The 25,633-nt window shown below is 44.3% G+C and overlaps 1 protein-coding gene and 1 non-coding gene across 22 annotated transcripts in view; both read right to left on the bottom strand.

The window, feature by feature from the left end:
• EPB41L1 (erythrocyte membrane protein band 4.1 like 1) overlaps window positions 1–25,633 on the bottom strand; it is a 110,431-nt gene that overhangs the window by 22,981 nt on the left and 61,817 nt on the right. For 9 of the 21 annotated variants that reach the window (XM_043984415.1, XM_043984413.1, XM_043984418.1 and 6 more), the window contains 9 exons: window positions 22,799–23,017; window positions 16,765–16,852; window positions 15,493–15,645; window positions 14,824–14,921; window positions 13,756–13,931; window positions 11,981–12,135; window positions 10,328–10,363; window positions 7,855–8,058; window positions 4,564–4,656 (listed from right to left, as the gene is read on the bottom strand). In XM_043984415.1, the coding sequence (XP_043840350.1) occupies window positions 4,564–4,656; window positions 7,855–8,058; window positions 10,328–10,363; window positions 11,981–12,135; window positions 13,756–13,931; window positions 14,824–14,921; window positions 15,493–15,645; window positions 16,765–16,852; window positions 22,799–23,017 (1,222 nt within the window). The remainder of the gene's footprint in view (window positions 1–4,563; window positions 4,657–7,854; window positions 8,059–10,327; window positions 10,364–11,980; window positions 12,136–13,755; window positions 13,932–14,823; window positions 14,922–15,492; window positions 15,646–16,764; window positions 16,853–22,798; window positions 23,018–25,633) is intronic. The other 12 variants (XM_043984422.1, XM_043984428.1, XM_043984429.1 and 9 more) reach the window with 7 other exon arrangements.
• On the bottom strand, window positions 18,662–18,791 carry LOC122745069. The gene has a single exon (XR_006355361.1). It is a non-coding gene; the product is annotated as a small nucleolar RNA SNORA31 (small nucleolar RNA).

Here is a 25,633-nt window from a genome sequence, read left to right as displayed (position 1 = left end):
TCAGTGAAAGAAAAAAATGGTATGACAAAAGAGTAGATCATGGCCCTGCCCTCATGATACCAAGGGGGAGGGCACTGAAAGGAAAGAAAAATAGTACCAACCAGCGACCTTCTTGTGTCTTCTACTGAGGGCTTCCTTTCATTACCACCTCCCCCTAATTCTGTGATGTGGGAAAGGGCATTAGTATCCAGCCTTTATAGATAGGAAGGTGAATAATAGAGTGTTGGAAAGGACCTTAGCTTTCTAGTCTAGTTCAACCCCTTGATTTTAATAAATGGAAAAAAAAACAACCACCATGACTCAGAAAGGTCAAGTGCTTTTCCCAAGGTGGTATAGCTTGTTTGGGAAGAACCAGGACCAGAGCCCCTCATCTCCTGATTCCTGGGCCTGAGGATTCTTTAATAATAACAATAACAGCTAACATTTATATATAACACCTACTATGTCCCAGGCATGATGCTAAGTGCTTTACAAATATAATCTCATTTGATCCTCATTATAATCCTGGGAAGTAGGGACTATTATCATCCCAATTTTACAGATGAGGAAAATGAAGCAAACAGAAGTGAAGTGACTCGCCCAAGGTAACACAGCTATTAAGTTCTGGATTTGAACTATGGTCTTCCTGACTCCAGGACCAGTACTCTGTGAAGCACTGTCCAGGTCCCAAAGAAAGTTAGCAGAAGAGCTACAGTGAGAACTAGCTATAATTATCACCAGGAGACACCACATCTTTGTAGATTTATGTAGGCTAAGAAACGATGGCCAGAGATAACTAGATTTAATTTTGACAAGTCGGGTTGTTTCCATACTAGTTTAAAGCTTTAAAATCTCACCTGGTTCTGGTCTTGGTTTACCTTCTCTTTTCACCTTTTTCCTTGGGAGAGTGTGGCTTATTCTTGTCTATAAATCTCCTGCCTGTCCTGTGGTACCTAAGCATACCTACTCTAGTAGGAGGGAAGAGCCCTAACTGGGTGCTGTGTATGTGAAGTGGAGGGGAGGCAGTCTGGCAGAGGCTCCAATGTAGATTACTCGGACAGAAGGGAGACTGGCTGTGCCCTCCTGCAGCAGACCTTGTCTCTGTATACATGGTGGCGCTTGGTTTGATTCTTCAAGTTGTCACCATATGGTAGGGATGGATCTGAAGAGGGAATACTATTTTAAAACAATATAATCTTTATCGAAAAGCTTGATTTTCAAAAAGAGTTTAAACACGCTCCAACCAAAAGACCCAAAGGTTGAAATTAAGTTCTAGATTACGTGTACTCTTTACTCTCTGAGATGATGCTAGCCGGCCTGAGTGGGTCATGTGCTCTAAGCTGTCAGAATGCAGGATTGGACACTCCCTAGTACCTCCAGTGATCAAGAGCATTCTTCAAGTGTGCAGAGAGGCCACGGCAAGAAACATCAGTATCATCTGTAGCCACAACCAAGATCTTTTCTGTGCAAAGTCATTGCTGAGCCCATCTTCAGCCTTATCAGCACCACTGATCAAGACCACTGGGTCAACCAGTTAGCTCCATGCCTGGGGAAAGTTACCCATGAATAGCATGGAAACATCAGGGCTAGGGATAAGGTCACACCCCAAGTCACCCACAGACAAACAAGAAACCCTGATCTAGTGGAGAATGGTCTACATACTTCACACAGAATCCAACCCCTTTGGTTTGGAGGGGTTTTCCCTTGGACTACACAGCATGGAAGGGACAAAAACAAGAATAAGAAGGCTGTGAATTTAGTAAGGGCTCTGTCTCTATCGTGACACACATATACTGGTAAGCTGAATCCTAAAAGAGGTCGTAGGCTAAGTTAGTGAAGCACTGACTGGAAGATGAGCCTTAATCACAAGTTCAAGGTTAAGTTGAGAGGAAAGATCCTAAGCCTGCTGTTTAGTCATTTTTCAGTTGTTTCTAACTCTCTGTGACCCCATTTGGGGTTTTCTTGGAAGAGATACTGAAGTGGTTCTCCATTTTCTTCTGCAGCTCATTTGACAGATGAAGAAACTGAGGCAAACAGAGTGAAGTGACTCGTCCAGTCACTAATGTCTGAGGCCAGATCTGAACTCAGGAAGATGAGTTTTCCAGACTCTAGGCCCAGTGCTCTGTGCACTATGGTGTCACCTAGTTGCCCTGCATGCTAGGCCTACCACCTGTCATTTTCATAAGACCCTTTGAGCAAGGGATTAGAAAGTTCAATCATGGACATCAGCTGTCCATTCCCCAAAGAAACACAGCTGGAGACCAAGATGAATTGGGCAGTTTTCTTCTGGATGAGGGGGCATTAGGCTCAAAAGAGTCATCCTCAAAGAGGAACAGCCTCACAAAGGGAAAACATGAGCCCAGGTGAAGAAGGAAGGAAGGATTCTCATTCCCACCTGGAGAACTTAGATATACTTACAACCCAGTCGGTTTCACCTGGGCACCATGGTGGCTCAAGAGATGGCCCCACCCCCTTCTCATTCTGCTGTAAGCCTGGCCTTGGTTCCTACAGCATCAAAACTGTGATGGCAGCTAAGGACCAGGCTTGTGACAGCAGATCCTAGAGGGGAGGAAGAGTGCTGAAAGGAAGGGGACTCCAGGCCAATACTCAGGCAGCAGGAGCCAGCACACAGATGTGGAACATGCTGCCCTTTACCATGGCAGAATCCTGGATTGATTTATGTGAGTCACCTGATCCATCTCCCTGCCCCTAAGCTCATCTCAAGCTCTGGTCTCAGCACCAACTAATGGAGTAACCCCTTTAAATAGAAGATCCTATCACTAAGGCCACTCCTGGGCTTTATCCAATGCAGGCCTGATTGCAAACAGACTCCCTCACTCAGAAGTTTTCCTTTTGGGATCTCTTTCAGGAGGTGATCAGTGGATTCTTTCAATTTCTATTTTACCTTCCAGAATATCAGGGCAATTTTCCCTGAGAATTTCTTGGAAGATGATGTCTAATCTCTTTCCTTGATCATGGTTTTCAGGTAGTCCAATGATTTTCAAATTATCTTTCAGACTCCCTCACTCAGACAGAGAAAAGGGAGATCAGTAGAAGCGAAGATCATAAAATCCTGAGGTAGCTAGATAGCAAAGGAGACAGAGCACTGGACTTGGGAGTCAGGAAGATCTGAGTTCAAGTCCTGACTCATCTACTTATTAGCTGTATGACCCTGAGTTAGTCACTTAACTTCAATTTCCTCAGTGGTAAAACAAGGAGGGGTTTTGTCTAAGCAGGAATGTTCTCTACAAAATTTCTGAAAAGTGATCTTCCAACTTGTACATAAAAATCTCTAGTGACCCCCCCCCCAGTTAAGTGACTTGCCCATGGTCACACAGCTATTAAGCGTCTGAGGCTGGATTTGAACTCAGGTCTTTCTGACTCCAGGACTGGTGCTCTATCCACTGTGCCATCTAGCTGCCCCAAACCATTAGTTCTTACTGTTAGAAAAATTTTCCTTACATGGAGCCGAAAAGTACAGTTCTCATCCACTGCTCCTAATTCTTCCCCTCTCCCCGACCTGCCCTTATCTGGTCCAAGTAAAACAAAAGTCTAATCCCCTCTTCACATGACAGACAGTCCTTCAGTGCTAGAAGGAAGCTATCATGTCTTCCCTCAGTATTCTGGCTAAATAGACCAGTCAAGGGGGGAAATGAGACTAGAAAATGGATTAGGATCAAGCAAAATCCTGAAGGAAACAAAGTGAAGGCCCCAAGATGTTCCTGTTGAACAAGAAAGCAGTCTGCTCCAGATTCCCCACTTCTCTAGGGTTTGCCTGTTCTCTTGGGTGAACCAAGAGTTCCTCCTTTTGTCTACTGGGGGTGGGGGAGAAGGGCACTGCAGTTTGCTCTTGATAATGGCCAGGGTTCTCAGAGGATAAAGCTACCTCCTGTGACCCCTCCCTCATACAGGGTTTGGGCACTGGGCCACTGGCCAAGAGGAGCATATCATGTAAGGAAGTGTCCCGCTGTTCTCCATCCACTGGGGAGCCCTGTGGCCAAGCCCAGGGATGAGGGTTAGAATGGGAGGAAAGGGACACCTGGGCCTTCTAGCCTTCCTTGACCTCTGGCATGGAAGCCCAACAGACTCACTATCTGACTAGGTAAGGGGATTGTGGAGAAGGATGGTCTTCCAGCAGGGAATGTGGCAGACCCTAAAGGAATTCAATCTGGACCAGAGCTAGAGGAGGAAAGGGCAACAGAAGGACCATCATCACCTAGATTAGGAGCCTAATGAAACAAAGACAAGTCATCATGGCCCACTGCTGCCTTTAGTCAACACAGAATTCAGCTTTGAGCAAATCCTGCCTGTTTGACCAGACTCTGGGAAAGAAAGCCTATTCACTCCCTCAGCCCCTTCCCAGGAGCCAATCTGTCCTCTAAGGGGAGGGAACATTCAGGCTGCCCTCTCCTCACAGGCCAGGCTGAAGGCCTTCGCCTTCCCCTCTGGACTATGACTGAGAAGAAGAGCAAGACATCCTCCGGACAGGTCCCCCCACCCATCGATCCTGAGAAGGTGACAGATGAGTGAAGTGACCCCAGGGGAAATGGAAAGTCCCCCAGGGGACAGAGGGTGGACAGTAACCTCAGGAGATGACGCAAGACTTTTCTGGGTGAATGACTCCAAGCCTAAGGCAATTCCTGGCTCCAGCTGGGAGGCGTCCTCTGTTCTCTGGCTCTGCAGGGAAGAAAGGTCCGGGGCCCAGGCAGAAGGAAAGCAGGGGCACGGGGAAAGGGAAGAGGGAAGGAGAGAAGAGAGAGAAAGATACAGAGAGAAAGACGGACATACATTCCATGAACGGTTAGCCCTTCCTCACGTGGCCCTGGTTCAAATCCAACAGTGTAAAGCATCTTGTTTGGAATTTCCAGGGAAGAATATTCAGAGCTGACATTTATACAACACTTTAAGGTTCACAAGCAAAGCACTTTGAATCTTTACCTCATTTGATTCCCACAACAACCTTGTGAGGTAGGAACTGCACGGGTATTATTAGCTTCGTTTTAGAAATGAGGAAGGTAAAGTTCAGAGAGGTATGGTGATTGTAATACCTACTATGTATTTAAAGCTTTAGACTTGCAAACACGCTTTACATATATTTTTTTTCTCACATAATTCCTGGGAAGTGGGTGCTATTATTATCCCAACTTATAGATAAGGAACTGAAATTAAATGACTTGCTCAGTCATGACAACTAGGGTGGAAGGCAGATTTGTTGAACCCAAATCTTTCCTGATTCCAAGTCCAGCATTCTGTCCACTATATCACATTGTCTCTTTGGACAGAGCAGGAAAAGATTGAGCAGGAAGGAGCTGAGGAGGGAGGAAGCCAGACCTCCTAGTTCATATCCAGAAGTGAACCACAGGATTAAGTTAGTTGGGGTAGAAACCCATAAGAAGGTCCTGAGTTCTGTGCCTGATACCAATTAGGACAGCCCCAGCTATTTCAGCCAGCTTTGTTCCTGCTCTCGAGTATTAGAAAGTGGAGGGGTTTGGGTGTCTTGCAAACAGCTTTCCTCAGTGGCTTTTTTTTTTTTTTTTGGTGGGAATCAAATTGGATTCATGGCAAAGTTCAGTGAAAACATTATTATTCAGGTCCAGTTAAGAGTTCTGGAAATGAACTCAGCTCCTGCCATTTTGATTTCCTATATTCTTGCTTCTCCTCATAGATCACAGGAGTTGGGGACCATGAGATCATGACTGTGGGTAGGAATGAGACTCCTGAAATCCCAGGACATGCTCTTTCTAAACCCACCCTCTGAATCAGATGCTAGCAGTGCCCCTGGATCCTCTCTGGATCCACTCTGTAGGCTCTGCCCACTGACATCTAAGATGCTTCCTCCCTGTGACTCAGCCACACTACACTTCCTTCCCCCAACCATCCACCGTCAGCAACTTAAGAATCTCTCAGGTCCTCCCGTTGGTTGAGGCTAAGGAAGCGGATTGCCCCCCTTCCTGTCAAAGGATATTTGGCTCTCAGGGAATGGCCAAGGCTGAGGTCATGCGCCCCTCCCTGCTCGAGGGTTAAAAAGGTTTATTATCATACATATCCAAGCTGCTCCAAGAGTCTGGCTGGTACCATCACAGCCTCAGCCCTATTCTCATAATCCCTGAGGGGAAAGGGCTGCTGACAAGCTATCTCAAGAGCGGAGCCAGAACCAAGCCCTTCCCAGCCCCAAGAACACAGTACCACAGCTGACTGAAACAACTCCCTGACAGCAGGGTAGACACAGGTGTGACAACCAGTCCAGCTGCCATTTTACTGTTCACACCCCCAGGACCAGACTTCCATTCAAATCAATCCCAAGTGCCCTCACAGCAACAACTGCTGTACCACCACCCAGTCAGGGACTTTGCCCAAGAAGCTTGTTTCTTATAGAGATACTAAGCATGGCTCAGAAGGGTTTGGTACTACCCACCTCTTGCAATGTTGGCTCTACACATTAGGGTTTACCTCTGGGGCTGGGGATATCTCAGAACATTCCAAGGTACACCAGTAACTTGTCACAGAGCTTTGCGCACTAACTTCGGCCCATATTATTCCTTTTGGGGAAAATCTTATTCCCTTCTTTTCAAATAAAGACAACAAACCCTCTGTAATGTGGAATAATACCAACTCACATTTCTCTAGTTCTTTATAGTTTACAAATCACTTTTTTCACAACCACCCTGTAAAGCAGGTTGTCCAAATTGCTACCACTTTACAAATGGAGAAACCAAGTCCTAGAGAGGGGAAGGGTCTTTCCCAAGGTCAGATAGGTAATAAGTGTTAGAAGGGGGACTCAATCCCAGGTAATCTGACTTCTAGTCCAGTATTCTGTTGAGGGTGGGGAATGCTGAGTTGATTTAAAAATCTGATTAATACATAAATACCACCTATCCCATATGTAGATCAGTAATCTTTAAGGAATTAAAACAGATTTATTAACTTCACACTAAATCTAGATATAGCATAATTTAATCTTTTTTCAGTTATTCAAAACTTTCATATGGAAGAGAAACCCCATGAGCTTTGAAACATCACACAAATACAACAACTAGGAAGACAGCATACTTTGGCCATGGAATTGGAAAGCTAAGATTCAAGGCTACAACACTTATTAGTTGACCCTGGGCAAGATTCTTCATCTGAGCCTCAATTTTCTCAGTTTTAAAATGAGTATAACAACATTTGTTGTTGTTACTATCTGCCTCCAAGAACTGTTGTGATGTTCAATTGTGATGACAGCTATAAAGAGCTATACAAATGTGAGCTGTTATTTATGGTTACTGAAATGGTTGTACAATGGGCCTTAGTAATCCTGCTAGATTTTAGGGAGAAAATGCTTTTTGCATAACAAATATAGGTAATTTTAAAAAGAATCTGTTATAGAAAGTGCTTAGAGTGTGGAGTATAAAATGCTTATAAGTATGGGCTATAAAATCCTACCTTTTTCTTCTTTTCAATAGAGAAATTTACACCTGTGCGCTGAAAAGTTAGGAGATTTGGGTAACTCCCTACTTCATAGACTTGTAGCACATTCTTACTGGCTTTTTTTTGTCATGAATATTTTAAAATAATAAACATTTAAGAGTTTACTGGCTATGTTAGCTAATAGTTTTCTTGCTAGAAGAATGCTGAACAATAGAGAACTTATTGTAGTTCTTTTTCTTGCCCGAAAATTCCTTCTTTCGAGCTTGAACAACTCTCCCCAACCCCAACTCCAACATCTCAAGTTACAACATCAAGTAAATAAATCTATAGTACCTGGCTCCATCCTTTTCTTCCACCAAAAATGGCTACTATGGGGTAGAGGATAAATGCAATAAAATCTTTGTAAATCAATCCCAATTCCCACACCCCATTCTTCTTTATGAAGCCCAAGGCCACAGGACCCACCTCATTAGCTTTCTCAGGGGTCCCTTTAGGGGTTCCTTCTTCATGCTTGGGGGAGGATGAGGCTGGTGAGGAAGGCAGCCTCCGCTCACGTTCCCAGTCACGATCCCTGTGGATCAATTTGCTATTGGGCTCCTTCAGTGTTCTCTTGAGTTCATTGATGCTGGCCTGGTGTTTCAACAGTACATCCTCTGGTTTATCTAAGAACTTGGGATGGAAAAAGGGAGTGACTTATAAAAGGAAAGCACCTCTGAAATACACTAGTTTTCCATTCCAAAAGCAAGGAACAAGGAACAGGGAAGATTGGAAAAGTCAGAAGCTGCGAGTCTCTGTTCCTGTCTGAGTATGAGTGGGGAGACGAGAGGGAAGGATTCCTGTGAACTGTCCCCCAGGCTTGGAATATTATCTATTTTCATCTCTCCCTAGTGAAACAACCTTCATTTCCTTCAAGTCTCAGCAGAGGGGCCATTTCCTCTATGAACCATTCCCTGATCCCCTCAGTTGAGTGATATCTCCTTTCTCAAATAGGACTTTTCTGCAGTTATCCTTTACCCTGATCACATTTTACCTTTTAACAGATACTTGTGTAGCCACCTTATTCCCTTAATTAGATTGTAAGCTTCGTGAGGAAAGGGTCTATGCATCCTCTGTGCCTTGCCCATAATGAGTGTTTCTAAGGGCCATTTAAACTGAGGTATCAGGAGTAGGGGGACACCAACTCCAACAACTGTGTGGTCTGAGACGAGTAGTTAGGGGAAAAAAAGGTCAAGGCATCTGATCATAGGCTGGCTTTCAATGAAGGTGGAAATAGTCACCTGCCTGCTTTGGGGTGGAACATGGGCAGGAAAAGCAATTTACATTTATTTTCCATATCCTCAGGAGGTCTCATCTACAAGGTTATTCAAGAATGCTCAATTCATCACAATCCTATTCCACTGGTTCAAAAAAAAAAAAAAAGTCAGCAGATTCCTTTGAGAAGCAATCATAAGATCACAGACCTGGGGAGCTGGCCTGAAAATACAGCTAGAAGCCTCTAGAGTTAGTCTCTGCAGCCATGGCAATATACTACCAAGGAAGTTAATAGTAATTAGTCTGCATTTAGGTGGCACTTTATAATAAAAAAGCACTTTATGCACATTATTGAATTTGAATTTGATCCACACAACAACTGTATGAAGGAGAGTAGTTATTACTATTATGATTTTTTTTTTTTGGTAAGGCAATTGGAGTTAAGTGACTTGCCCAGGGTCACACAGCTAGTAAGTGTCAAGTGTCTGAGGCCGGATTTGAACTCAGGTCCTCCTGAATCCAGGGCCAGTGCTTTATCCACTGCGCCACCTAGCTGCCCCACTATTATGATTATTATTATTATTCCCATTTTACAGATGAGTAAACAGACTCAGAAAAAGTAAAAGGACTTGACCAAAGCCACCTAGCTAGTAAGTAATTGATGGAGCAGAAAATCAAGCATAGATCTTCTCACCCCTAATCCACACCACAATCTATAAACATTGACTTTTCAGATACTGTAAGTAGAAGGGGAAGGTGGGCTCGCCAAGAACAAATGTGACCTGCCTCAATGCTTCTACTTTTCCACAATAAGCTCACTGCCTCACTCCCAGAGCTAATATTCCAGGGATGGTGACTCTTCAGGGAAGTTTGGAAAATCAAGTGCCTTGGTCATACTCAGCTGAATATCTCCTAGCTCCTCCCTCCACCATGGGGCAGGCAGGGTTATGATAGCCAGCTAAAGCCATAGGCTTCTGTAGGAGAATGAGGACCATATTCCCTCCCCTTCTAGCATCTTCAGACTTAACCTTTCCCGAGAGAGCCAAAAGGCAAACATATTTTGGCGTGAACATACAATGAAGGGGCTGAGTTTGGATGACAGGCAGGAGAGGAGCTGGTTCTGGTTGGGGAAAGAGGAGTGAATAGAAAGAGGAAGAAGCAAAAGAGAAAAAGAAGGAAGGAAGAGAGGAAGGAAGAAGGCAAGATGAAGAAGGAAAAGGAAGAGGAAAGAGGAAGAAGCAAAAGAGAAAAAGAAGGAAGGAAGAAAAAGAGGAAGGAAGAAGGAAAGATGAAGAAGGAAAAGGAAGAGGAAAGAGGAAGAAGAAAAAGAGAAAAAGAAGGAAGAAAAAGAGGAATGAAGAAGGAAAAGGAAGAGGAAAGAGGAAAGAGGAAGGAGAGAAAGAAAAGCATAAGATGAAGGAAGGAGGAGGAAGAGGGTGAGAACTTCACTGAATAATAAACTTATGAGGACAGAAAGCAGGCAGGTAGCACAGCAATGGGCCCTTTTCCCAGGAATATGGATGACTTTCCCAGCTTAAGGGCAAAGAAGATGAGGCCCAGCGATGGCATGTGGGATGTCCTGAAATGAGAGGGCTTGGGCCCGAGATGAAGGCAGAGTGGCACATGGCAGATGGTGGGTGGCAGACAATGGACCAGAAGGAGCAGGGGAGAATGATGCAGTCAGTACCTCCTGCTTGTGCCTCGGCGTGGTTTCCTGCTCCGGCTAGCAGTACATGGTGAGGGAGGAACCAGCAGGGTCAGTAGAGGGATTACATTAGACACATCTAGATTCAGGTCAAGTTGGGTAGGGAGGTGGGGAGGGGAGGGGAACTAGATCATTAAATTGGGGCTACCATCAATATAATTGGGCATTTGGAGTGGGAGGCATGTTCATTTACTTATGAATGTTATATCTGTATATTCATAAGGCATAGGTGTACATGTGTACATGTGTGTGTGTGTGTGTGTGTGTGTATGTGAACTTGAAGAGGTAGGCTGTTTTGTGTGTGTGTACATAATGTAGACGCACTGTGTTCTATGTTTGAATCCAAACGTGTGTATGCATGTGAAGTCTCTGTAACTATAAAGAAACAGAGATAGGCTCTTGGGCACCCATAAGCAAAGGCCTCTGAGTGAGCCACAGGGAGGCCACGTCCTTAGGCCATTGAGGACGGTTTGGTTATAAGCCATAGGAGAATATAGATCTTCTGCCTTGACAGTCGTGCCTCATGGCTCTCTCCAAAGGGTGTCACCTCCTTAGACCCCAGCTTCAGCTCTTGGGGGTTTTGGGAAAAATGCAATAATATACCTGTTTGGTATGTTGGCAGCAGGCAGGTCTGGCCTGCGAGGGACCTTCACTGCAAGGCTGTGCCTATGTAAGGCACAGGAGGCCTCTCTGAGTTACAGGCAAGGCCTCCTCAGGACTGAGAAACTCATGCCTACGGCCCCAGTATTCCAACTATGGGCACCAGAGAGCAGTGAAGCCATCACAGAATCTGTGTGGGCAGGTCAGAGTTGTATGATAAGTTGCCATATTGTTATTTATTGTTTTTGTGGGGCAATGAGGGTTAAGTGACTTGCCCAGGGTCACACAGCTAGTGTCAAGTGTCTGAGGCTGGATTTGAATTCAGGTCCTCCTGAATCCAAGGCCAGTGCTTTATCCACTGCGCCACCTAGCTGCCCCCTAGTTGCCATATTATTTTAACCTTTATAGTCTTTTTAAAAATGTAAGTAGTCCTGATTACATGGATTTATTTCAAGTTTTAGTCCTTATTTGCATATATTTATTAGACCTGACATTAAAGTCCAGAATAAAAAATAGCCAATTTTCCAAAACACATCAGATATGTGAGTTCTTGTAAGCATGTAAATATGATGTTTTAGGCAAGTGTGTTTCCCTGGCAGAGATGTTGACATGTTATATGTGTAAAAAGGCCTCTTCATGCCATACCAGAGGTATGGACATGCACAGAATATGCCCAAGAAAATGGGAGCCTATGTGCCCCGGCAATGTTTGTGCCTGTGCATAACAGCTCCTCTCCCTTCTCAGGGGCACAGACCTGTTCAGGTACAATCACATACATAGCCCATACACAGGCAGAGATATATCTTGGTGGAGGGGAGGGAACCAGTTCATGCTGCTTATTATGAGAAAGGGCAGGGCCCGAGGTGTACACATGTCACATCCTAGATATGTGGCTTAGGCCCTTGGCCTCTACAAATCAAACTTGTGCCCAACTGGACATCCAGTATGTATCTCAGGTACCCTTGTCTGTAGGGATGGGGAAGCCAAGGGTCTCTTATACTCAGGGCTGGAAAGAAAGGCCTGAAAATCTCATACCTTCAGCTCTTTGATCTTGGTGGGGGTCCGGAGCTCTCCTTCCTCTGTCTCTGACTTTCTCCTCCCACCACCATAGTCTCTGTCTTCTTCAGACTTCTCAGCCTCTGACCCCACGTCATGATTCTCACTGACAGAGGCTGGTCGAGAAAATTCTGCTGGGGGAGGATGGCAGGGAGGTAAAGAAGGGAGACCACACCAGGACAGAAGGTAAGGACTCCTAATGCTCCCAGGCAAGGGAAGACCCAGCCCACTGCCCACTTGATTAATCTGCTCAATTCTGGAACTCAACCTGGCTCTTGTCTTGGACTGGAGAGTAAAAACCTTACCCCAGCCAGAGCAGATAGTGTGTCATTGCCCTGTCCCTCCCTTTCTGAATAACAGTCAACTCAACCTTAGCATTGCTTTTGGGAAGGGCATGACAACTTATTGCCCCATGTGTCCACTTAAGAATGCCTGTGATTCTGAACTGTAGACTTCCTAGACCAGATGTTCTTAACACGAGGAACTTTCTGAAAAAAAATTTTAAATGTATAACTATATTTCAATATAATTGGTTTCCTTTGAAATCCCATGTTTTTTTATTTCTTGCATTTTAAACATTATTCTAAGAAGGGGTCTGGGCGTGGTGGCACGCACCTGTAATCCCTGCCAATGGGGAGGTAGAGGCTGAAGGTTGAGCTCAGAAGGACTAACTGTAGTAGAGCTAACATCATCTGGGTGCCCTCATCTGGGCATCAAAATAGTGAGCCACGCCCCCTCACCCCCAGGGACTAGGCTACTTAAGGAGGGGCAAACCAGCCCAGGAGCAAGAGGAGCAAGTCAAAACTTCCAGAACGTGCAATCCAGCAGTGGAATCAGGCCTCTGAGTGGCTGCTGCACCCATGGCTAGACAATATAGAGACCCCATCACCAACAAAGGGGGAGGGAGCCATAGGTTTCACTAGACTGCCAAAGCGTTCCATGACACAAGAAAGCTCAAGAACCCCTTTGTGGTTGTTGTTGTTTCAGTCACGTCTGACTCTTCATGACCCCATTTGGAATTTTCTTGGCAAAGATCCTGGAATGGTTTTACATTTCCTTCAGCTCATTTTACAGATGAGGAAACTGAGGCAAACAGGGTTAAGTGACTTCCCCAGGGTCACACAGCTAGTATCTAAGACCAGATTTGAACTCGGGCCGTCCTGACTCCAGGCCCAGTACTCTATCCACTGTGCTACCTAGCTGCCCCCAAAACCTATAGCCTAGAGCAAAGTTCTTTTCTTTGGTCACCACACCCATCTCCTCCTTTTCCATCCCCTGTCCAACTCTACCCTCCTCACTGTACCAGATTATATCTTTCCAGGCTGATCATACACTGCTCCCTGTGATATACTCTATGTTCCAGTTAAATAAGCCTATTTGCTGTTCCCCATAAAAAAAATTTCCATCTTCCATCTTCATGCCTCCACACAGGCCGTCCCCCATGCTAGGAATTCTCTCTTCTCACTTTTGCCTCTTAGAACCACTAGATCCCTTCAAGATTCTGTGTCAGATCCCTGATGGGCCTTCACCTTGGGTGTCAATCACCTGATAACCCATCCCAGGTGTGGTTTAATGGAGGCCCCAGATGGCCAAAGAGCTTCCCAAACCCAAAAGGCAATATGCTCAAAGCAGGGGAGGGGTTCCATGAATAGGTGAGAAGCAGTAGGATCATTGTTAAGTTAGGCTGGTACCATTGACTTTCTACATCTCCCCCCAATCCAGATGCCCAAGTGTCTCCCAAATTTAGGGCATACCTCCATCGAGGCTTCGGGACATGGTGTACCGTTTGCTGGAGGAACGCTCAAAGAAGGGTGCAGGCCTGTCAATGAGGGCGCTGGCCTGCCGGGTCTGTGCCTGTGTCCTCCCACTGTATCGGAACTTGGAGCCCATCACCAGGAAGCCCTTGGGTGGAGGCTCAGGAGACACTAGCCTGTATTTAGGGGAGGGGTTCGGGTGGGGAGGGTACAAGGGTCACAAGAAGAGCCCAAAGTGACAAAGAAGCAAAATATTTGTTATCTTGTTATACTCCAGTTATCTGTGCCTGTCTTTGTGACTATATCTACAAGACCCTAAAAAGCTGCATGAAAGGAAGACTCAGACCTTATCTAAATTTTGGCTTTCACACAGTAAAGAGCTCAGTGCTCTGTATCCAGCAGACACTTAATCCTAAGACATCTTAGCTGGAGGGAACTTTAGCAGAATTCTTTAGCTCAGCTTTTCCGAAACCATCTGAGGGTAATGGTGCTCTCAGAATGCAATTTTAATGCTAACGACAATTTCCTCTGTCAAATGTTAAACATGAAATTATGTGAATATCCAAAAATACAACTTGAAGGAATGAAACTAGGTCAGATTTCTTCTATTTCACCCCACAATTTTCCTGATTCTTCCAAGGTCACATAGGGGAGAACGACAGCTCCTAAGCCCTTTTGAACCAGCTTATAAAGGTGTATGAATATATTTCAAGTTCTGCCATTACCCGGTGTTCCGCAGCCAAATGAGTCTGTTAAGCAATGATTTAGTCTAGCTTCTTCATTTAGACGGAAGGAAATTGAGGTCCAAAGTTGGAAAAGGTCAATGGCAGAGCCAGGAAATTAATCTGTCCTCCCAACTCCCAGGTTCAGCTGGCTATGTTTCCAGAATCCATATGATGGACACTTGCGTTTGGCCTTTAGATCCATCTGTCCCATAAGGCAAACAGGGATTTCCAAATGTGCTAGGTAAGTAGGGATGTCTGGGCAGGAAGAGGCACTTTCCTAGACTTACCAAAGTGCTGATTTCATCTGCCCTATCTTGCCCCTGCCCCATTATGTGCTGCTCACCTGAAGAATGTGTGATGCTCAATGCAGACCTTCCAAAGTCTCTTGGCTGACCGGTGATTGGGGAGCTTAAAGCCGATGGTACTCTCAAACTGTTCATACTAGAACACCGGGGAAGGGAGGATGAATGGTGTGGCCCTGACCCACTCTCCCCACCCTTTTCTCCCCTTATCAGACCTTCCTTCTCCCAAGTCCCCTCTCTCCACTTAGCCAAACTCTGACCCCATGCTTCTAGGCCTACTTTCTCTAGGGAATCTTCCCCTTTCAGAGAAAGAAACTCGAGAAATTTAGCCTGGAAAAGAAAGGCTGGAAAGGATGGGGAACCTGATCTTTATCTTCAAGTGTCTGAAGGGCCATCATGGGCAAGGTGGGGTTACACTTCTGCTTGGTCCTGATGGCAAGAATTAAGCACACAATGTGCAAGTTGCAGAAAGGCAGATTTCAGATGAACTTAAGCAAAAACTCTTAACAATTAGAGGTGGCTCCAAAATGGGAAGCACTTAGGGACAGTGAGTTCCCCAAGAATATAGATCTTCAAGAAGCCAGATGACCACCTGTTAGGGAGGCTTGTGAAGAAGATTGCGGCTCAGGCTAAGGGTTAGAATATCTGCCCTCTGAGGTCCCTCCTAAATCAGATTTCATGAAGCATACTCAAGGGTAGAGAGGGCTCACCTCCCCTGGACGGATCTTGATGTAGAAATTACTCCTTTTATAAGAAATCTTAAGAATCTTGGGCCAGGCAAATCGGTTGATGCGTAGACGGTCTCTGTAGATCAGTAGGCCATTAGCACAGACCCCAAGCATGATGTCAATACCTTCTGAGTCCTAGGAGAGTAGAGACGAGAGGAAAAATGGGAAGGGGAGATAAGGGAGTATCAGTAAGGTGGGAAGGCGGTAAGGGATACCAGCCAGAAGATCCTGGACCATACAGATATTGAGTACTTTAGGTCCAAGCTATGCCTGGAGACTCCAGCCTGAGTCTAGGCTGATCTACCTATCCACCTGCCCCAGAGATACCTAGAGAAGTGAGGCCAGCTTGTTGGGGACCCTCTTAGCCTAGATCCTATTCGGGGAGGCCCAAGGTACCTCTGGCTCTAAGGGAGCAAGGCCAACACTCACAGGGCACACCATGTGGTGGGCTTCTGATCTATAAGCAGTGCCTGGGAAGGTGCTTGTATGCAGAGGAACCACTGAACCTCAGAATATAAAGACCTGGAGTCATCAGCCATTCAGGGCATGTAGGTCAAGTCCAACAGAAGAGGGCTGAGTCTAGCTCAGTAAGATGTCAGGGCTAACCCAACCGAGGTCAGGTAGCTAAGGTTAGTCCCAGTCCCCTTACCTTCTCATCCAGACTATTATACCAACCTTCTAAACAGTCTCCCTGCTTCACAGTTGCTAACCCATTCTTTTCATACTGCCTGATTGAGCTTTCTAAGGGCAGCTCTTGTCACATCATTGCCTCTTGTTTCCACTTGCCTACTTCTGTAGTCCAAAGTCCGTGGCTTAAAATTCTAGCTGTGATCTAGATTTCCGGTCACATCTCCCACTAAATTCCCTTCATGGCTCTGGAATTCTAGGTGGGTTCCCTCTGAAGCAAATCCTCCGTGTTTCAGCCTCAATGCCTTTACTCATGCTGTGCTCCTCATCCACTCCCTCTCTACTTATCTAAATCCTACTCATACATTCAGGCTCAACTCTAATGTCATCCCCTCAGAAAACTTCCTCTAGTCCCATTAAACTCAGTAGGTCTCCCTGAAACCCTGAAGTCTTGATTGTCTATACCACTCACATGCACCATAAAGGGCAGAAACCAAATCTAAGTTTGCTCTGTCTGTGAACAGTACCCATCACGGGCCATTCCCGTGATGGGTGAGGCAAGTTCTGGGATGCCAATTCACAAGCCCCAAATCGTAAGGACCCCATTACACAGCCTTCAGTGGGTACCTTGGCATGATGTAGGTCCACTCCATACATGGACAGCTTCTTGGCATTCTCAAGAAAGTGAATCTCAGCTTCTCCAGGAGTCATGCCCCTGTGGGGGAAGAGGGCACACAGTGAGTGGGGAAAGGCCAGAGCCTGAGAGAAGTGACAATCTACCATGTCAGTCCACACCTGGAGTGCCGTGCTCAGCTCTGTGTGAAGCATGTCCAGAAGAGGGTAACCAAGAGGCTATGTCATATAGTTGAAGGAACTAAAGGAAGTTTATTTTGGAAAAGAAAAAACCTCAGGGAATCTGGAGAGCTGTCTCCAGAAATCTGAAGGCCTATCACACATGAGAAACATCACATTTGTACTGTTTGGCCACAGGGGACAGGTCTAAGAGCAAAGTGTATGCCTTAAAAGGAAAAAGACTCACCCAGTGGAAGGAGTTAAGCCCTTAACAATCAGCACTGCTTACACAACAACTGCAACAATCACTGCAATAATGTGAGTGGGACCCCAAACAGAATGGTGTGTAATTATAAAAATCAGGCCTAGCCTTAAAGATGAGATGAGAATACTCCACCCTGCCTCCTTCCCTCCCTCTTTTCTTTGCAGAGGTGGAGGCACTATAGGTGTGCATAGAATGTGGCTGACGTATTGGTTAGATTTGTTAAGTTTTTTTCCTTTTTTTCTTTGTTATAAGGGAAGACTTTGTGCGAAGAGGGGGAGGAGAGAGGAATATGCTGGGAAATGAGGGTGATGTAAAAACAAAAGATATCAATAATTTTTTCAAAGAAAACAATAGGTGTGCTGCATATTTTTCTTTCACCTCTTTTGTTATCACAAATAAGATTACCATGAACATGTTAGTACATATATAGGCTCTTTCTTGTTGTCAATAACTTCCTAAGCCCCAGAAATGGATTCTCTGGGTCACAGGGTAAGAAGAATTTAGTAATGTTCTTGCATAATTCTGAACTGTTTTCAAGAAGGGTTGAAGTAATTTGCAGCTCCTCTAGCAACGTACTTGTGTACCCATCTTCCCATAACCTCTCCAACAACAAGTTTTCACATTTTTTTTTAGCATACTTGGTGGTTGTGAAGGAACACTCAGGGTTTCATTTCCAACATTATTGGGGATTTTGAATTTTTTTTTTGAGATGGTAACTGGTAGTTTGTGTTTCTTTTGAAAACTGTTCCTATCCTTTGGAATATTTGTCTACTGCAGAATATTGTTTCTGTGAACTTGGGTGTCAGATTTTTATCAGTTTAATGACTGATGAAAGATTTCTTTTATTCAATCTGTTTCTGTTCCTCTGGTTGTGGCTACAACAATTTGTATAAAAGTGCTTATTTTTTTTTTCAGACATAAAACTCAGTTTTATTTATAGGATTCAACACTTGAGCTTCTTTTTAAAAAATCAACCTGGGGGCGGCTAGGTGGCGCAGTGGATAAAGCACCGGCCCTGGATTCAGGAGTACCTGAGTTCAAATCCGGCCTCAGACTCTTGACACTTACTAGCTGTGTGACCCTGGGCAAGTCACTTAACCCCCATTGCCCTGGAAAAAAAAATCAACCTGGGACTTCCAGGTACCATCGACCTCTACCTTCAGGTGGGAAGCATATAACTGCAAGCTAATACTGCTAGACTTGGAAATAAGTTCAGACCTCAAACCTTAAGAGTCATACTTCTGCCCCATATCATCAAAATGGTCACATCCTGCAACAATTACTATTTCAGAATCTGACCGATATCCAAAAATTCTAAATCATCTACCCGAAACTAATCTTATAGGACTTGTTCAACCTCAAAAAGTCTAGCAAATTGGCAGAGCTAAGATACTTTTGTGATACTTCTGTTCCAAAATGTCCACCAAAAATAAAAATTATAAAAGGATTCTGAAAATATTCACGTAAAGATGTATTCCCCTATTCAATCTAGACTGCCACAATCAGGCAGAAAGAAAGCGCGAGGAAATTTTTCTTGCATCTTAGTGGAAACCTTAAAAGCAGACATAACTGCTCCAGGTCTGTCAAAGAGATGCATAAAAAGCGCTTAAAATTTTGATTACTGGGGGCAGCTCAGGTAGAGCAGTGGATAAAGTACTGGCCCTGGATTCAGGAGGACCTGAGTTCAAATCCGGCCTCAGACACTTGACACTTACTAGCTGTGTGGCCCTGGGCAAGTCACTTAACCCTCATTGCCCCACAAAAAACAAATTTTTGATCACTGAGTGTCTACTTTGTTATTTATGATCTCTACTATCCCATGTGTGGTTACTAATTTTTCCCCTATCCACAACTAGGCAAGATCTCTTTTTCCACTCTCCCCCAATTTCTGAATGGTGTGATTTTTTATATTTACTTTATCCATTTGAATTCTTTGTGACATAAGATGCTGATTACAACATATTTTTTTTAACCAGACTGCTCCACCTTTTTTTCCAGAGGTTCTCTTTGAATTGGGTCCTTTCACCAGCAGTTCACATCCTTGGATTTATCAGACACTAGATTGCCATGGGCATTTGCTTCTAGATCTTGATGTTTTAGTCTGCTCCATCTATTAACTTTTCTCCTTTTGAAATCCAGCATGAGAGAGCAATTATAATTACTGCTTTCTTCTAAGACCTAATAGCACTAAGCTTCCCTTACTCATTCATTTTTGTAATTCTAGGTATAGGGATTAGACCTAGGACTTCACTGATATAGGGAACTCCCAGATCAGGGAACTTCCTCTACCAGTGTAGGTTGGTACCTCTCTGCAATTTACAATCTTAGAGTTGGTTGGCTAGAGCACTCTGAGTGACTGAGTAATTTTGACTATTATAAACACACAATTTAAAAATAAAAGACATATGAAGAAAGACACTATCTGCATCCAGAAAAAGAACTGACAAATAGATGTGTAGAATACTCTTTCATCCATATACTGATTGTGCCCCTCTGGGGAGGGGCAGGGGGAAGGAAGAAAAAAAGGAAAAAAAAAAAGAAATTTACATGATAACTGTAATTATATATTTAAAAGGGAATAGCAAGTTGTATACAATAGATTTGCAGTTTCACGTGCAATTATCTTTTTTATTATACTATGCTATGGAAATGCTTATTTTATTGGATAAATTAAAAATAAAATTTTTTTTAAATATAGGGGAAAAAATAAGTTAAATGACCTGCCCAAGGTCACATAGCCAATAATGTGTCAGAGATGAGTATTGAAACCAAGTTTTCCTGATTTTAAAGTTAGCTCTCTGGGGCAGGTAGGTGGCCCAGTGGATAGAGCACCGGCCCTGGAGTCAGGAGGACATGAGTTCAAATCCAGCCTCAGACACTTGACACTTACTAGCTGTGTGACCCTGGGCAAGTCACTTAACCTCAATTGCCTCACCAAAAACACACACACACACACACACACACACACACACGCACACACACAAAACGGATGCTAAAGTTAGCTCTCTGTCAACTAGCACAAAATAGCCTCTCTTCTTGTCATTATATCCCTTGAAATTCTTGACCTTCTATTCCCCCAAATGAATTTTAGTATTTGGTATATTTTGGTATATTTGTTTGGTATAACACTAAACTGGAGAAAGGTACCTCCGAGAGCCCTGCCTCTGTGCTATGCCTTCTCCCCATGAGAAGTCCAAGGACTTCTCTCTTGGTTCCCTTTCCCTAGCACCTAAATAAACTATTATTTTACTCTAACTGGATTTGTGTGCAAAAGGGTGTAATTCTTTAAGAAGAATTCCTAAGAACTCCTACCCCAAACCCCTATCAATTTCCCCCATAACAATATATATGTGTGTGTGTGTCTTAATTCTTAAGTTATAAACAATAGTTTACAACTTTTCTATGCTGAGCTTTTCCCCTTCAATGTCAATAATTTTTTTCATATTTCCTTTATTTACTATTCTTTTTTCTTCTAAATTAGTTTGGCTTCAGTTCATACAGCAATTTGGTCTTATTGATTGTTGGCATCAATGGAAGAAACCATGTTGTTCTGCTCCAGTATCCAAACACTAAAGTAATTCAGAGATCCCCAAAGCATCACCATAGTAGATGCCTTCTTTTGCTAATAGAGTCATTGTACCTTAAAGTAGAAGTGAGTGATTTTTCCTAACTGTTATTCTTTTTTTTAGCTTTTGGAGATCCTAGTTCTGTAAATTGATGCCCTTGGTGCTGAAAAATCTGTCTCGACAGTTATGGAGCACTGGCCCTGGATTAAGATGGACACGAGTTCAAATCTGTTCTCAGACACTTGACACTTACTAGCTGTGTCACTCTGGACAAGTCACTTAACCCTCATTGCATGGCAAAAAAATAAATAAATAAATGAAATTTGGGGCAGCTAGGTGGCGCAGTGGATAGAGCACCGGCCCTGGAGTTAGGAGGACCCGAGTTCAAATCCGACCTTAGACACAACACTTACTAGTTGTGGGGCCCTGGGCAAGTCACTTAACCCCAATTGCCTTACCAAAAAAAAAAAAAAAGACAGTTATGGATATATCCCACAGTTAGAAACAACATGTTCCCTAAATCCCACTGCCAACAAATAAGTCAATTAAATTTAAAAAAACAAACAAACACGAATCCTATAATTTGGGACATATCATCACTTTTATTAGCAGGACCTATCCATGGATCTAGAATCATTTTCTAATTATTTTAGTCTTTTATATATACATGTTATCCTGTAGTTGTATTCATATAAGTCTTTGCATATGCCCAATGATTGGAGAATGGCTGAATAAATTATGATATATGAATGTAATGGAATATTCCTGCACCATAAGAAATCATGAGCATAAAGAATTCCATGGGAGAAGCAAGAAAAGGAGATATATTTGAAACATGGTGGACAATATAGATTAATCTTCTAAGTTGTGCTTAAACACAACTTTTTTTGTGGGGGGAGGCAATCGGGGTTAAGTGACTTGCCCAGGGTCATACAGCTAGTAACTGTCTAAAGCCACATTTAAACTCAGGTCCTCCTAACTCCAGGGCCGGTGATCTATCCACTGTACCACCTAGTTTTCTCTTAAACACGATTATGGCAGATGTAGAAGAAACTGTGACAACTATAAAAACTGATGAAGGAAACTGTGAAGAGCTATATAAATCAATCAAGTGGAAGAGTCCAATGACATCTTGTTCATGGTGATGGTATTTTTTAGTAGCATCTCCATTGGGACTTGGCTAAAACCAAGAATTTATACTATATGGAAACTGGAGGGTTTGAACAATACCCTCTCCAAAAAAGAGAATGTTGAAAAGAGGAGTCTGTGATACTTTTTTTTTTCCAGCTTTCTCTGAACTCCTCCTGCTCATTATTTCTTACAGCACAATAGTATTCCATTACATTCATATACCACAACTTGTCCAGCCATTCCCCAGTTGATGGGCATCCCCTCAACTTCCAACTCCTGGCCACCACAAAAAGAGCAGCTATAAATATTTTTATAGATACTTTTTTGATATTAAGAAAGAATCGGGGGCGGCTAGGTAGCACATTGGATAGAGCACCAGCCCTGGAGTCAGGAGTACCTGAGTTCAAATCCGGCCTCAGACACTTAACACTTACTAGCTGTGTGACCCTGGGCAAGTCACTTAACCCCAATTGCCTCACTAAAAAAAAAAAAAAAAGAAAGAAAGAATCAAGGATTCCTCCATTCTTCGACTGGTACAGACTCAGAGCATGTTGTCAATGTCTTCCTAGTCAAAGAAGAGAGGAGAAATGGGAAAGGGAGTAAGGGAGTAAAGGGAGTAAAGGAGGTAAGAGAGATAAGTAAACAAAGACAAGCAGCATAGTACAATGCACGGAGCATTGAACTTGGGAGTCAGAGGGCCTGGGTTTGAATACCAGCTCTGCTGCCTACTGGTAGTGTGTCCCCTTGCCCTCTTCAGGCTTTGCTGCTGAGGTCACTTCTAACTCAGATGTTTTATTATTATTCCTCAAGCTTCCTGGGGCCACAGAACAAGTAAGTGATGGGTCAAAAAAAGCAGAGAGTACAGCTTCCTGGGCTCCCAGGGGGGAGCGGGGTATGATGTGCTTACCTATAAGTCTTGTGTAGTTCCATGATTCTCTCCTCCAGCTCTTTGGTCTGGTTGGGGGCAAAGCGGAGCTCGCTGACATAGTTGCCCACATGTTCCTCAGCATCGAAGTCTCCCAGCTCAGCCTGGACAGCGTAGGAGCCCAGCAATGCATGTGTGACAAAGGAGCAGGGCAGTCGGCCGGTGATGATGTCCGCCCTCAGCTGCAGGCACAGGTAGTATCTGGGGGCAGCAGGAAGAGTGTGCTATGGAGGTGCAGCGTTTTTGTGCAGAGATTCAGAACGGAGGGTGGAGGGGGTGGAGCTCTAAGAGATGCCCAGGGCATCAGGTATTCTAGGATGAGGGCAACTTTCTGGTGCCTCCCAGGGTCATCCTAGCCAGATGGGTCATCAGGGCCAAGGAAGATCAAGTCCATTTAAGTCCAGCCAGAAGGGCATGTCTTCACTCACTACTCAGGGCCTCCTAACTACCTCAGGAATACAGAATGTTATAGCTGGAAGAGATCAGAGAGAACATCTTCTCCAAACCTTTTGTTTATAGGTGAGACCCAGAGAGGAAAAGAGATTTACTCAGGGTCTGAGAGCATATTAGTGGCAGAACTGAGACCAGAACACTGTTCTCCTGATGCCACGTTCATGCCACTTCCCACCACACCACATTTCTAGTCTCTCTCAATCACCTCCAACCACCCCATCTCCTGTTCTTTACATTAGCTCAGCTTGTCCCAGAACTTCCCCTTCCTATTTTCCTCTGGCCCTCTGGTCCCTGGTGGTTCCTTACCCAGAAGGGCTTAGTTTCTGGAACATGGCAAGCCATTAAAATTCATAAGTGGTTTAATGGGAAAATGTCCACCAAGTGATCCGCAAACCCTCAAGTACTAATATCAATATTGACATGACACAATGGCTAGAGTACAAATTGGTCAGAGTTCAAATTCCATCCCAGACCCTGACTAGCTTTGTATCCAAGCAAAGTACTTAACCTTGATTTCTTCATCTGCAAATTGAAGATAATAGCACCTGCCTCACGGAGTTGTTTTGAGGACCAAATGAGATAATGTATCTAAAGTGCTTGGTAAAACTTAAAGTGCTATATCAATGTCATCTCTCCAAGCTCTGTATGTGAGGTGCTAATAACAGTGAAAATAGCTAGCATTTACAAAGCGCTTGAAGATTCACAAAGTGCTTTACACACTCTGTATCTCATTTGATTATCACAACCACTCTGGAAAATAGGTGCTGTTATTATCCCCATTTTACAGATAAAGAAACCGAGGCTGAGGGGGCGGCTAGGTGGCGCAGTGGATAAAGCACCGGCCCTGGATTCAGAAGTTCCTGAGTTCAAATCCGGCCTCAGACACTTGACACTTACTAGCTGTGTGACCTTGGGCAAGTCACTTAAGCCCCATTGCCCCACAAAAAAAAAAAAAAAAGAAACCAAGGCTGAGAAGGGTTAAATGGCTTGTCCAGAATCACTCAGCTAGCATGTATCCCAGGCAGTATTCAAACTCAGGTCTTCCTGACTCCAAATCTAGTATTTCATCCACTATGTCAACAAGCTGTCCTCCAAGCTACAGGCTCCATAGTCTCTGAGGACCCAGGGCCCAAACTGCACTGCTGGCATCCTCAGCTTGGGGCAGGTGACCCGGAAGGTGGTATGACTGAGATCAAGGTTATGGTGGTTACCGTCACAGGGGATAATGAGCTGACACGGAATGACTCCGATCTCATCTGTGACTGCTGTCTTGCCAACGGGTAGCCCTGTAGTCGCCAAGGACCCAGATGGGAATGTGGATGGCTCAGTGCAGTCCCTCTGCTCCAAATGACTCAGAGCCCACCTCTCACTGCCATATCCTAGTGACCCTATCACAGGGTCATCGAATGAACCTGAGGAGTGGCTGCCAGCGTGATTCAAACATTGGCTGAGCACTGGAGGCAGGATCTGTCTCTCTGAAGAAAGCCTAAAGCTCAGGGTCAGACACTTAGCTGTGTGACTCAGGGCAAATCAGCTAGCCTCTGAACCTTTGTTTCCTTCTCTATGGGGTGGGTTTGCTAAGGTCCTTTCCAGTTCTAAATGCATGGTCCTGTGGGTCTGTGTGGTTCCCCGAGGCCAGGAGGGGCTACTGTTCCATCAAGGAAACATTTCGTTTCTTGAGGAATCAAAGGGGAAAATGTGGTAAAAAGTTTTTAACAGTCGGTTAGTGAATACGGAAAGACGCCAGTTTTTGAAGGACCACCCTTTCGGGGAGGAGACTGACGGCCATGCATGGGCTATGCACGCCAGTCTGGCTGCTAAGCACTCCACTTCCGGGGTGCGAGCTTAAAAGGCAAGGAGAGAACGGAAGTGAGATCTCTTTTTGGCTCTCCTTGTCCGCTGGCTGCACTGCACACACAGAGGCTGACAGAGGTTGGACTCGGCCCGGTTCGCCATAACAGCACGTGCTTGATGCAGTTCTCCCCCTCAAAGGTGGCCTTGGGTTTTTTGGTGAGTTTTATATGGAATATAGACTAAGCTTAGACTTAAGACTATTTGTTTTGTATTTCTACTTTCCTATCCCTCTAATCAACATCACCTTGTAATTTCCAAACAATAAAAGCTCTAACTAGAGATCAGAAGCTTCTTCCATTTACTAGTCTGGGAGATAAATAAGGGAAACAGTTAAAAGGGGAGGTTAATGCTCTAGTATCCAATTTTAAATCTCACAGGACAAACTTGGGTAAGTCTGGTTACAGGTCTGGAGATCACAGGAGTTGGAGTTGGTATGGTACCTTAGAGATAATTCAGTACAACTCTCACTTCCAAATGGGGAAACTGAGGCCTCACAAGGGTGATCAAGGA

This window comes from Dromiciops gliroides, chromosome 2 (assembly GCF_019393635.1).
Source record: "Dromiciops gliroides isolate mDroGli1 chromosome 2, mDroGli1.pri, whole genome shotgun sequence".
NCBI lineage: Eukaryota > Metazoa > Chordata > Mammalia > Microbiotheria > Microbiotheriidae > Dromiciops > Dromiciops gliroides.
Note: the sequence above shows the minus strand (reverse complement) of the source record. Positions and strands in the feature narration are given on the sequence as shown.